General features: G+C 42.0%; 1 protein-coding gene across 1 annotated transcript in view; it reads left to right on the top strand.

Annotated features, from left to right (window-relative positions):
* Positions 1–13,506: 13,506 nt before the first annotated feature.
* TMPRSS7 (transmembrane serine protease 7) overlaps positions 13,507–14,646 on the top strand; it is a 45,350-nt gene continuing 44,210 nt past the window's right edge. The window contains exon 1 of the mRNA XM_059687867.1: positions 13,507–13,796. Coding sequence (XP_059543850.1) covers positions 13,749–13,796 — 48 coding nt within the window. The 5' untranslated portion in view covers positions 13,507–13,748. The remainder of the gene's footprint in view (positions 13,797–14,646) is intronic.

Raw genomic sequence — 14,646 nt, 5'->3', positions numbered from 1 at the left:
GTGTAATGTTCATTTTTTTTTGCCTTAGGGATTTTGCAGGTAGGACTGATTCCTATTTCACTCAAGTGGACACTAGGATAGGATTAAGCTGTAGCTGTAACTGTGGAAATAGAGCTTAGCTTTGAGGAAGCTCTTATAAGGTTGTAATGTTTATCTCTGACATTGCAGTCGACAATTGAGAGTTTTGCCCACTCTGAGAGCCCAATGTCATGAGTTCAAGAATAAGGTCTTTGACCCCCACATATTTTTTGAGTACCTACCTTGTTCTTATTATTCTAGAGACTCTGTGGGGAATGAGCAAGCCCAAACCCCAGTTCTCACGGCACTCTCTATAGGTGCCCAGGAAGTGTCTGACGGGTGGGTGGTTTTATCAAACGAATGGGTGAAGAGCAGCTGAAGGAGTGAGCAGTTTTCACTTCTCTAGCAATAATCTTTTCCCTGCAGGCCAGGCCCTGGGTCTGATGATGACATCTATACAGTTTTTTCATCAGCCAGGAGTGATAGGCAATGGAAATTGCTTGTTTCTAGTTATAGGGTCTAAGCCCCTAAACTATTGCCTAAGACTGAGATCTAGCATGGATGGGATAGGATTTAAAGATTCGCTCCTCCACAGAAAAATTAAGAAGGCAAATTAGTCTGGGGACCACCAATTCATCTCATTTTTGCTACCAGTAGAAATGAGGGGGCGGGGGTGGGGGGGGGCGTGGGCGGCGGGGGGGGGGGGGAGGAGGAAGTAAAGCAATGCATTTAAGTAACAAAATAAGTAAGGTCTTTTATCCACATACTGAATTGTTAATAAATAAAAAAAGGTAAAAGTAAAAAATAAATGAAATTATAAACATTACCAAACTCTGTTTAGGTGGTGGTTTTTCAGACTGAGTTCTTTGCAGTTCTAAGCTTCCATAGAGAGTTCTATGGGATCCACACGGCAGGGGAGGGCAGAGCTGCTGAGGAGATAGGGTCCTGGGTCCTCAGTCCTTCAATCAGGCACCACTGATCTTACCTATTTTATACACTAAGACTCAGCAGAAGATTTTTAACAGATTTTCTGCTAATTCTCTCTTAGTGACTTGTCCTAAGACATTATTAACTAATGTCTTAAGGTAGCATTCTTTTTTCATTTATTTATTCAAAACTGTCCTATCCTGGTAATCAGCAAAAGCCATCTATGTGCTGAAGATATGAAAATGAATAGAAAACCATCCCTGTCAATCAATCAGTCAGCAGAGTTTATTGAGTCCTTAATATAGGGTGTCCCCCAAAAATGTATACACACTTACAGCTGGTAACTCAATTGATGTTTCTTTTTTTTTCAGATTTAACCCATTGAAATGAATAATTATTCAAAATGTGTATACATTTTTTGGGGGGACACCCTGTATATTTAAGGAATTGTGTTAGGTACTAGGACAGTGATGGCGAACCTATGACACGCGTGTCAGAGGTGACACGCGAACTCATTTTTTTGGTTGATTTTTCTTTGTTAAATGGCATTTCAATATATAAAATAAATATCAAAATATAGATCTTTGTTTTACTATGGTTGCAAATATCAAAAAATTTCTATATGTGACACGGCACCAGAGTTTAAGTTAGGGTTTTTCAAAATGCTGACACGCCGAGCTCAAAAGGTTCGCCATCACTGCACTAGGAGATACAAAGAAATACGGACGTGGCTCTTAACTGAATGAATTTGTAGTTTATTTGAGCGAACAGAATGTAACCTACCATTCCTTGTATCTTTAGTTGCTTATTTAAGTGTAGGGGCCAAAAGAGAGCAGAGTTCACCTGGGTCCTCTGAAGGAAGTTCTCTGGCCTGGGACAGCCGGGAATGCTTGCTAGACGAGACCATTGCTAGACGAATGCTTGCTTAGGGAATGCACTGTGGGCTTCCACCACTTGTCCCAATAGATGGAAAACAATGAAGAAGAGGCCTGGATTTTAAGACAGCTGCTTCCTGGGTGGACTTGAGCAAGGGCCGTAGTGATTGGAACAATAAATACCTACGCTCCCATGCTGGGGAGTCTTGTCCCATCTTGGACCGCTAAGGAGCAGGGTTGAAAGTCAGGACCTTAAGGTCATGAAATTTATTTGTTTTCAAGTTACATTTTTAAAGGCCAAATTCCATCAGCTTAGTTAGAGCTAGCCTTGATGTGAAAGGTACAAGTTATTCCATGGGATGGTTGCAGGTCTCAGCTTCACACATCTGTCGCCTCAACCCAAGAGCCAAGGTCAAGGCCCCTGCTGATCACAGGGACAAAAGTGTTTGCTAATGGCCAGTGCCATCTGCAGTGTGAATGCATGTTCCGTTCTTTGGTTCTCGAATATGTCAAAGACAGAAGATGATTTAAGAAAATGTGACTCTAGTCAGAGCAGGCCAGAGTTCTCTACTTTCCATATCACCCTTCCCCCGAAACACTGGGACTAAAGCTGGGTCTTATGTCAATGGAAACACAAAGCTCACTGTTTTAAAAGGTCTTATTTTTTATTTCCAGGCATGCTGCCATTTCAGGCATTTACAGAAAGCCCTAATGACATCATGCATAGATGGCAGCACTGCTGTTGATAGTAAATGTAATTGCCAAAACTGCTCCTTTTACCAGCCATTGAAATTGAAATAATCCTGTTGACTATGAATCTTTCACAGTGATGATAACCGTCAAGCACAAAGGTAAAATTTTAAATTACGATAGCATTATTGGCAGAAAAGAGCACGTCATTCTTGCAAGCTGTTTTGCGTGCTTAGTTCCCTTGGACGTTTTGAAGGCTAAATTTCCTCACTTAAATAGGCCACGGTCAGCTTCTTGAATGATGTGGATTCAAGGCCATCTTTCACATGGCCTTGGCCTTGGTAACGTCCTCAGTTGTGCAGATAATGAATAAGCTTAAGGCCACTATATCCCCTGAGTAAGATAAGATTCTCTGCTCCCAAGCATTGTTTAACAACCACTTCATCATTGACAGGGACAACAAACAGTGTGGTGATTGCTCTGGTGAGGCAGAGGCGGTGGTGGAGGGGGAAGAGGGTCTGGGGGGATAAATGGTGAAGGGAAAAAAAGAACTACATCACATGGTAGGTGCCAGTCCTTGATAATTTATTTACCCATTTCAGCTTCATAAAATAATCTAATGGTTGAATACATCCAGAGCAAAGTCCTTAAAATAAACATACACACACCCCCCCCCCCAACCTTTTTCTCCTCTTAAATTATAGATCTACTTAGCATGCTATGTATTCTTTTTAGTTACAAGCAGAGGTGATTGAGAGAGAATGAAGGCTGCATAGTCATTATTCTCACCCTGTGAGTCAGGGACACCACTCGGCCTTTAGAACTGGCTTGGGGGCCACTAGCAGCATTCTTCTAGGCATCTGGCACTTAGCTTTTCTCTGTGTGATACTGACATGCTGTAAATTATAGAAATGGCAATTTTCACATCAAAACAGTCCTTCTTTGCCATCATGTGCACGCAGCAAACAATAGAAAGAGAACAGAGTCTTTTTAAACATTTGTACTTTCTGCAATACATGATTAAGTCAAAATTGCCTTGAATTGCCAGTGACTGCTATGACATAATCCATACTAGATGAGCATCTGAAACCACGCTCCTTGGAAGCACGCAGTGACTCAGATGTTGGTTTGTAGCTATGTTATTATCTTGCTACTGCTTTGTTAATAACATGGGTTTTTATGTTTAGCATGCTTAATGTATTAACTATCACTCTAGCTTCAAGGTAGTTGTGCATTGGGTGGGCTTGGTAGCTTTTTCTTTTATATTTCAAAACAGATTCCGCGCGCCGCCCCAACGCCCCCCCCCGCACCCCCCCCCCATAAAATGTTGTAAAATATTAAGGCAATTCAGGGAACACGAAAGACCCTTTATGATCTTACTGCCCACAGTTTAGTGCCTATGATTGTAGAATCCTACAATGCATGTGTAGAAAGTTTACATCCCTATTATCCCTTGGCCGTAACCTAGGTTCTCTTTGCTACCACCTATCCACCACTGAAGCTTCTTAGAAAGCAGAAGAGCAGCTTGTCCCAGGAGGATGTGACCCACAGGGATGCCTCAACAAAGTGAAAAGAGGAAGCTGGTCCTTTCTACCTAAAAAGCTCTTCTACATGAAAAAGACTGATTTTCCCCCCTTGAAAATTCATTGAATGGATGTATCATGTTTCATTTGATTAATCATTTATTGTTGAATTTTAGAGTTTTCCAAATTTCACCATTAAAATTAATGCTCTGAAACATTCTTGTACATATATCTTTATAATATTTTTCATAGGAAAATTTCCTAGAGGCTAAACATCCATTTTTGAATAATAGTCTCAAATTACCATCCACAGCACCAGTTTACAGTCTTACCTGCACAGTTGAAGTGTGACCATTTCTCTACACTCGCATCAATTTAAAACTATGTTTGTGAATATTTTGAAGGACATCATCTGCTTAGTAGGGTGCTGGTGGAACTTGGTGTTCTTCCTGGGCAGCTGCAAAGGAATTTTATGATTGCTGGGTTCTTGCCCAAAATCTTAGAATTTTTCATTTCTGCCAAAGAGCACACTAAATCCATGAACTGTTCATGCTTGTTAGTGACTTTGCAAAGCACACAGGATTGGTGGACAAAAGGGTCAACTGGTAAAAATCATATCACAAAATATGGGGCCAAAACATAAATTATTAGTTCCAGAATTTAACTTGAATGTCTTAGACAAGACAACTACAGCAAAATGTGGTTAATTGATTTGCCACTCAGCTAAATAAAAAATTTGATGTGGCTATGAGCCTATTATATATTTTTGAAATAAATATATCAACTTTTATGGACCTAAGCTAAGAATGTCAAGCTATTTTGAAGGGCAAGGATAAATCTCACTATGGTTCAAATGAATTTAGGGTAAATATTACCCTACTGACCTTTATTTTAATGAAACACACATAATGGCCTTCTATTGGCTAAAGTGAAAGATCCATTCTGGTTCCACATTCTTGGGTTAATAGTTCTTTGGGAGAGCATTGCATCAGTCTTAAGATGGGATGAGCTTGGCTCACATAGATTACAAAATGAGACACCCTGCCTGAGAAGAGATCTTGCTTCAGAACAATTGAAGGGAAAAAATAATGAGAATAAGAGAATTTCACTTGCAAGATAAGCACCTACTAAGTATCAGGTGCTATATACATCTCCTCTAATGCTTATAATAATCTTGCAAAGTATTTACAAAGTTTTCCAGATGAGGAAAGTGAGGATTAAATAATTGCCCAAGCTTGCACAGTTAGTAAGAAGGTGAACTGGAGTTTGAACTCTAAACATTATGATTACAAAGTTTTATGAATTCCACTATGCAACACTGCCTTCTGGATCCTAAACTCAGTATTAGGCTCTAGGGCAGCGGTTCTCAACCTGTGGGTTGTGACCCCTTTGGGGGTCGAACAACCCTTTCACAGGGGTTGCCTAAGACCATCGGAAAACACATATATAATTACATATTGTTTTTGTGATTAATCACTATGCTTTAATTATGTTCAATTTGTAACAATGAAAATACATCCTGCATATCAGATATTTACATTATGATTCATAACAGTAGCAAAATTATAGTTATGAATTAGCAACAAAAATAATTTTATGGTTGGGGGTCACCACAACATGACTAACTGTATTAAAGGGTCGTGGCATTAGGATGGTTGAGAACCACTGCTCTAGGGGATGCCCAGGGGAAGAAGGGGTCCCTGCCCTCAAGGAGCACTAAATCTTTCCCCAGCAGGAGCACACAGGGAAAAGCTGTCTAAATTCAGGTCAAGCGCAGACAGGAATGATTTTCTGGATGCAGCTCAAGTGATGTGTTTAATTCCTTTCTGAGTTCAGAGCACCCTGTGCACGTAAGTAGCAATATTTAAGGTAGCTTGTTTTACTTTTAATTCCTGACCTGAAATATTCCTGCAAAACCGTGTCAGTGTTGTGCCAATCTTTCTTTTTATTTGGAATCCTTTCATTGGGCCCAGGATCTGGATAAAATGAGCGAGGCACTCTCCTTGAGCACGAAATTTAATTTTGAGAAGAAAAGTAATCTGCAATACTCTCTTCTGTAAAAGTAACAAGGATGGATAAGCTAGGTCTTTAGCAGTGCTGTATCCATTAATTCATAGAAATTAGTAGATGCTATTAATTGGTACTTAATTAGTACATTAGCCAAGATTTACTGAGCACTTGCTATATGCCAGGCCCCATGCTGCCCTCAGGGGTTTGGTAAGGAACAAATTCCCTCAGCTAATGTGGACTTACCATAAGAGAAGTCAGGAACCAGAGCCCCTACCTGTGCAGTCCTGCCTCATGGCTCCAGATTACTGTGGAGAACAATGGCCCTCCCAGTCTGATACCAGCCCAGTGGGCAGATTCTATCCCTTGCTAACTAGCTGAGACACCACTGCATTTTATCAGTGAGGCTGAAGGGCCTGAATCTTGAGAAAGGGGATTTGGCAGCTGTGGGTAACTGTGAGTTGGTGCTATCAAGGACTTCTAGTGACATTCAACTTGTGAAAGAAGTGAAAAAGTACCATTTAAGATAAAACTCTTTCCAGCCCACTGGAGCAAATTGATGCACTGAAAGATCACTTAGCAGAGACATCTGCTCATATATCCTTCATGCTTGACAAGAAAGTGAGACGATGGCAGCAAACACCCTCAGTAAGCCAGATGCACTTAGCTTGTTGGGGAAAGGCAATAAGATTCCACTGGAGGTCCCTGCATCCTGGCAGTAGGCCCATGAGCCTTCCTAACCATGGTTTAGAATTCTCCAATGAGATCAATAACAACATGACAACCAGGAGACCTGGCAAATAAACACCCATCTCAGATACCCTAAGATTTTGGGGAAGCTTTGATCAAAGAGAGGTGCTGGTAGGAACGAATAAAAAATAAATTAGTTGCTAATGCTACATAAATCACACAGACATCGTATGTATTGCCTGGAACAAAACTTGAACCTACAGTTGGTTTGTAATTGAGAAAAACAACAACACACACACAGGAAAATTAAAACCCTGCTTCATTACCATATAACTTCCCTCAAGTAGGGGAGGAAATGTTGGAGATCCAAACAACTCTTGAGAGAAAGGGTCTAATTTAATTCTGAGATAATTTTTTTTTCTTCTGGGGGCGGGGAGGGACTAGAGAAGGGCAGAATTTTTGCTTTTATTTGGATGTTAGCTGTGCTCCCAAACGTTTCACCTTTAACAGAAATGACCAATATTGAGGCATTTCTTTTTTTAAAATATGTTTTTATTAATTGTTTAGAAAGAGAAGAAGGGAAAGGGAGGGAGAGGAAAAAAAAACCATCAATGATGAAAGAGAAGCATTGATCAGCTGCCTCCTGCCTGCTTGAAACCTGGGCATGTGACCTGACAGGGAATCAAACCAGTGACTTCTTGGTTCATGGGTCAGTGTTCAACCACTGAGTCACACCAGCCAGGCTACTGAGGCATTTCTCCTTTGCCACTTGTAAATTACATCAGGGCCACTGGGATTTCTAATTGGGACTGAGTTGGGATAATGAGCAAATAGTTGAATGCGATTTATTTCAGTTTCCAGAATATGCACATAGCCTATGGGAGAGTTGGTATAACAAGGTGCTAAACTCCAAAGAAGCTTGGAGCATGGAGCAGCATGACAGAAATGACATGGGTAGAGAAGCTAAATCTGCAGAGCAGGGCAAGACTGGACTCTGCTAAGAAGTGAGATGCTCTCCAGGACCATGTAAGCACTGGGGTGCACATATCAAATGACTCAATTGTTCCTGTCCCTTTGTTTTCTCCTCCTCTTGTTTTTATTTCTGCTTTTTCTTCATGCCTCCCTATGCCAAGTTCATTTGATTTATCTATTTTATTTTATTCTATCATTATTATTATCATCCTTCATTATTCAGTCATTTCCCCAATCCTACCCTTTCCATCTGATTAATCTGATGTTCAGCTGGTTTTAAAAAGCATCCCTTTGTTATGCAGTGACCTTCACATAATTTCCAAAGTCAATGCTTTTTTGTACAGCAGATTCATTCCTTCATCAAACATTGAGCTGACTCATCTCCTACAGTGAGCCAGATGCTTTGCAAACTCAATATGTTGATAGTTTTCTGTGTGAGTGCTGGGCCTCTAGGGTTTCTTTGGTTAGGGATGTATTGTAGAATGTCTTCTGATCTAGTTCACCCAAGTGCCCCTTAGCTCAACCATATATTTATATTGAATTGTGCAGTCTTTTCACCAGGCACCTACATAGAGGAAAGAGGTCTTTTTAATGTGTTCACTGAACCAGAAAGAAAAAAAGCATAAGCAATTACCCTCTTGTTTCCGCATTTACTGGTCTAGGGCAGGACAATCTCTGACCATTCGCCCCTGGTATTGACATGGCTGACCATGGTGATGTACTAATGTCTCCTCCTGGACCATGACTCAGTCATACTGCGCCATCCTCCCCTCTCCTCCCTATGAAGGGAAAAAGAGTCAGAAGAATATAGTGGGGTTTAGGATAACAGCTAGCCAATATGGTTAGAATGCCACCTGCAGCTGCCCCAGACTGACCAGGCTATAGAATTTCTGCAGTGCTCTTAGAAGCAAGTTTACTCTATTGAAAGAGACAATTCTCTAATAGTCTTTCCTACTCTTATAGATCTTGCAGGGTGCTATGGACTTAACTATGTCCCCCAAAATATATGTTGATGTCCTAACTCCCACTACCTCAGAATATGACCTTAATTGGAAATAAGGTCATTGCAAATATAATTGGTTAAGATGAGGTCATACCAGAGTAGGGTGGGCCTTTAATCCAATAGGGCTGGTGTCCTTATAGGGAGAGAAAAGACAGGGACACATGAGTGGAGGATCCTATGTACAACTGAGGAGAGGTAGAGACTGAAGTGTGATAGCTTAAAGCCAAGGAGCTCTAAGCAGCACCAGCTACCACCAGAAGCTAAGAAGAGGCAAGGCAGGATTCTTCCCTACCGATTTCACACATGGCCTTCTAGCCTCCAGAACTGTGAGAAAATCAATTTCTGTCATTTTAAACCCCACACTTGTGGTACTTTGTTATGGCAGCCTCAGGACACGATGTGCTAGGTATGCCGAGAATGTAATGTCCTGATGGCTATCTCAGCTATTTTTTCCGGGTATGTTTTCAGGGAGCAACTTAAAGGATGAGTGAATATCTCAGTCAATGGGCAGGCTTATTTATAGCTTGCTATAAAAATGGTAGATTCCCCAAGCTCAGCATTCCTCAGCCATGATATAAACTGCAACCATCTAAACCAAATTGTGTCACCCCTGTGGAACGTAAGGGAAATAGGGAACCAATGCAAACTTGCACACTTATGCTGTTTGCTGAGCCATCAGTCTTGTGTCTTCTACCACCATCCATGTATCAGGCTAACTTATTAGCTTAAAATAAGGTGGTGCCAGTCCCAGACGCAACCAATTCCCGAAGGGACTCTCACCCCCAGCCCCTCGAGGCTATTACATCAAAGAGGCTAGTCCAGGAGGGACCTGATCTTCAAGGCTTTTGGAGATAGGCTATACACATGACAAAACTGAATAATCAAGACAACATGAGGGATGTCACAAAGTGGTATTTGATTAATTATTATAACATTTAATTCTCATGCACTGGTATACACAATAAAACTTTTAAGTAAAGAAGAAAGTGCTGCTGACTGGGGTGGAAAAGCTTGCAAGAGAGCTGCAGATACGGTGGTGACAGTGTTAGGGGCACTTGATTCCGAGGAGAGGGCTGCTAATATTGGCTTCCACGATTCTGTGTCATCTTGTCGACACCTCTTTGAGAGCACTTCTCACATAATATTGTTATCAGTAGTTTGCATGACTGCGTCCTAGATTGAGAGCTTTTTTAAAGGTAGTGATATATTTAACTCATTTAAACAATATTTGGCATCTGTTACATAGTAGGCATGCAATAAATGTTGAGCAAATAGATGTATAACCATGGATGAATAAAGATCGAAAATGCATACTTTGAAAGAGCAAATTTAGTAGATATGACAGGAAGACAGAGGAAGGTAGCCTGGTTTCACACCGAGGAAGATCTTGAATGTCAGGCGAGGGGGACTGAGCAAAAGGAGATTGGACTGTTATTTCAGGAAGATTTGGCCAGTGGTCATATGCACCTGTGAGAGATGAGCCTAGAGGAGGGTATTACAATAGTCCTGATATAAAGGTTCTCTAAGAAGCCCTCCTATCATTTCATTTTTTCAAAAAGACCCATGGGATGTGATCCAGAGGATTAGAAGGATGCTCCCTGTGAGTCAGCAGGGAAAGAGAAGTCATGATCACTGCCATGTCGTTTCATTGCAGGACACTGAGGGTGAGAGTGTTAAATGGCTGGCTGGCTTCCCTTGTGATTCCTGAGGACTCATTCCCCCTCTGCAGAAAGCTGGGTGGAGACTGGAGATAGGATGACGCCTCCAGTGGCCATTTATCATAATAGAGAGAAGTGGGTCCTAAGTAGCAGAAACAAACTTTATCAGTTATGGGAGAGCTGGCCTCTCCTCTGGTTAGACAAGGATGGAGATGTCACCCCCACTGCTAACAGCCTTCTATTCCAGGGGCTCAGGTTGGATTGATGTCTTGGCCTTACCTCTGGGCCTTCAGATGCACTGGGCTTGCCTTTGGGACAGAAGGTTGAAATATTTAGAGTGTTTATGTGTTGAATTGATTTATCGGATAAGTGATGGACTCCCAGTGACCACTGCCGAATGCAATGGTGAAGTGTTTCTCCTCCAGTGCAGGTCACTGCACGCCATGGCCAGCACGTAGACACCTCCCCTGCTCCCCTCAGCACAGGAGCCTTTGTTCCTGGAAAAGGAATAAAAACCTCTTCACTGTCTTTCAAACCTTTATGAAGGGAAGCACCGCCCCACATCTGACTATTGTGACTCTTTGTCATATGTTTGGGATTGAAGGAGGCCTGTGTCAGAACGTTCATGAGAGAGGAAGCAACACGTGGATGGATGCATGGGCACTTACCAAGACTCTGTCTGGTACCTCAGCTGTTATTGCTGCTCAAAACCAGTGGCTTCTCTGGAATATTTGACCCCTGGAGGTAATAATCCCCCGCGCCCCCAGCACTTTATAAGAAAAGTTTCGCCCTGGCCAGTGTGGCTCAGTCGATTGGAGCATCGACCGTACACTGAAAGGTTGTGGGTTTGATTCCTAACCATGGCATATACCCAGTTGGAATACATATAGGAGGCACCAGCTTCCCTCTGGCACCCGGGACCTGGGCTTCCCTCGCAGCCCCGGCTTCTTTCAGAAGTTCGTCCAGAAGAACATCTGCTCTAATTAGCATATTATGCTTTTATTATTATAGATTGCTGGAAAAAATAAAAAGCCTGTAGCAGGCAGGTTTTATGATTGCATTTGTGTATGTATTTATTTATTTATTTATTAATCTTCATCTGAGGATTTTTTTTTATAGAGATTGGAAGTGGGGGGGAGAAAGAGAGAGAGAGAGAGAGGGAGAGAGAGAGAGAGAGAGAGAGAGAGAAACATCACATTGATTGGTTGTCTCCTGCACATGCCAGGGATTGAGCCTGCAACCGAGTAAGTGCCCTTGACCAGAATCAAACCCAAGCCCCTTCAGTCCACCGGCTGATGTTCTATGCACTGAGCCAAACAGGCTGAGGCTATGACTGAGTTTAAATTCTGTACGTATAGTGCAGCCTCCTAGGATTTGCTGCCCCGTCTTATTCTTGGTGATGTCAAACAAAAACAGCAAGACACTAGCGAGAGGCAGTAAAGACAGGTTTTAGTCACTGCTCTTGCAATACAAGAGAGACTTCATGATAGGACAGAGCTCAATTTCAAATACAGTTAAGATAACCTTTGATTTATGACCAATAAACAGAATGAGGGGCCAGTGGATGGAAACCTACTAAGGGGAGATCTCGAGGGTAGAGGGGTTCTCGATAAAGTCAGGCCAAGGATTTATACATCAACTTGGGGGATGAGGAACTTGATCAAATATCAAGATGGAGATGCTCACTAAACTGACATCAGGGTTCTTGCTACAACTGGGCTAGGCCGGGGACACAAGGCCCAAGGATGAGGCCCATTCAAAGGGAGGGCTCAGAGGAGCCTGCCTAATGTTTGAACATAAGGAGAGTCTGTGTCAGTGGCCACTGCCCAGGGCCATATAGTTAACTTATATTGGTGAAATAAGCGGGTCTAGAAATAAGGAAAATAATGCAGAAAGAATGGGCAATTAAAGAGGACTTCATTTTCAAATATCCCAGTCTTATAATTAGCAAGCCTAAAGCATTATTAGTCATTTCGCCAGTGCTATTAATAAACAAAGAAAGCCCAGAAGCGAATGTGTACAACGTGATATACTTTTTTTGCCACTCTGTTTTACTCACTAATCTTTCGCCGTTTGCAGCAGGCAGTTTCTCACTTGCTTTCCTAGGACCAGCCCTTTGTGTCTAGGTCAGCAGAGTAGTGTTTCTTCTTTAAAGGGCAATTGGTTAGCTCTGGCCAGTTTGTTGGAGTGTCCTCTCCTGCACCAAAGGGACATGGGTTTGATTCCCAGTCAGGGTACACACCCAGGTTTCAAATTTGGTCTCACATCCATGTCTCTCCCTCTCCCTCCCTCCCCTTCTGTAAAAATCAATAAAAACATATCCTTGGATAAGGATTAAAAAAGGGGTGAGGGGTGGGTGGCCAGTGTACTCAGTGGTAGAACATCAACCCGTGAACCAAGAGGTCTCTGGTTTGATACTCAGTCAGGTAACATGCCCAGATTTCGAGCTCAATCCCCAGTAGGGGGCGTGTAGGAGACAGCAGATCAATGATGTTTCTCTCATGGATGTTTCTATCACTCTATTCGTCTCCCTTCCTCTTTCTGTAAAATCAATAAAAACATATTTTTTATAAAAAAGGGCAATTGATTAGTTTTCCATTGACACCCAGTGCCCCCAGGGAAGCATGTTCTTGTCACAAGGACAAGGTGTGTAACATATGAGCAATCCCTGCCTCTTCCTTCCCGGCCTCCCAAGGAAAATTCTGACAATGCCCCTCACCACTTCCTTCCTCTCCTCAGCTTGAACCTAACTCAGGTTGACTTGGGAAGAATGGGAGAGATGGGAACAGGAGACTGTTATCAGAAAGAGCCTGGGTTTACTGAGTATTGCCAGAGGAGGGGAAGAAAAAGGAAAACAAACAAACAAACAAACAAACAAACCTCTTAGCTAGGGCTTTTCAGAGAGGGTAGCTGGAAAATTGAGAGCTAAGATGGAGAGTGAAGCTTCCGAAGCAAGAGCAATGGGATGTGGAGAATTGTAAGTGGTGGAGCCGAAGGTTATACATGAGATATTTTAATATGCTTTAGTAGAGGCTGGCAAAAATTTAAAAATGATTTGTAAATATTTGGGGGTTGTTGGACTGTATCCATGGGAGGCAAACTTGCCCGGAGGCTCAGTCCGGGGGCGGGGGGGCTGGCTCATATTAGAGTTACATGAAGAAAGCTTTAGCTTGGGGTGCAACGCTGACTGCTAGGTCCCTTTAACATTCGCTATATAGCAATGAGGCAGCTTCAGTTTCTGAACTGGACCCGGGGAAGGTAAATTGATTCCTTTCCTCTGAAAGCTAGCTTGAATGCGGCCACCAGTTCTTCTCAAGAGAGAATGTAAGGGGCTGAAAACTGGCTTTGAGGCACCTTTGGATGTTCACATGTGGAACACTGAAAAATGGACAAAGAAAACAGTGATGTTTCATCCAAACCTGCTGATGTGAATGTAAGTACAGCGTGGGAAGCTCTCTCTGTTGCTTGAGTGCCACTTATTGTTGACCTTGCTAGTAAAATGAGACCATTGCTACTTTATAAAAATAAAGGGGATAAAAATGAAATACTTTATCCTCCTCTGGTACTTAATGGATTTTACAAATGTGGGCTTGCTTTGAAGTGCTGTACTTGGCAATTGATTTGCAGCTGTTTTTGTAAAACTCCAGGGAAATTGTACTGATCTCTGCACAAATTCCATTTTAAAATTTAATCAGTGCTAACTGAGACTGCCTATAATGTGTTCCTGCGCTCAAAGACCCAACCCTGGCCTTGTCAGTGCTACATGCACTAGCATTTCTGCGTGTTTTTCTTTTTCACTTCTTTGGGGGAATATTTGAAAATAGTGTGACACTATAATCAGCTCATGGAATGTTTTTCTCTTTAGAAACATCATCCTAAAACCTGCAGGACATCACATGAAATGAGGTCTGGTCTAGTTCAATTTCACCAGGAGGAATATAAGCTACATTTCACTCCAGGAGTTGACAAGGGTGTTTGGCAAAAAAGAATGAGGGAGCCATGAATAATTGAGAATGTCCTTGGCCACATATTATCCCATGAATTGGTAGGATTAAAGACGGGAAGACAGGTGCTTTGAAGGGAAGAATAAGGGAGAGTAACAGAATGAAAGAACTCTTAGGGGAGCCCAGAAGAGAGATTATTTCTTTGGAGTTGGTGTTCTAGATGGTTGCCTTCAAGAGAATGTGTGGTTAAAAGTCATTTCATCACTGGAGTTTAGTTACCCTGACATGTATAAATCTCTCCTTCAAAGAAGCTAAACTCTCACATACATTATTAAAGAA

The sequence above is a fragment of the Myotis daubentonii genome, chromosome 3, assembly GCF_963259705.1.
Source record: "Myotis daubentonii chromosome 3, mMyoDau2.1, whole genome shotgun sequence".
NCBI lineage: Eukaryota > Metazoa > Chordata > Mammalia > Chiroptera > Vespertilionidae > Myotis > Myotis daubentonii.
This window is presented reverse-complemented; position numbering and strand designations above follow the sequence as displayed.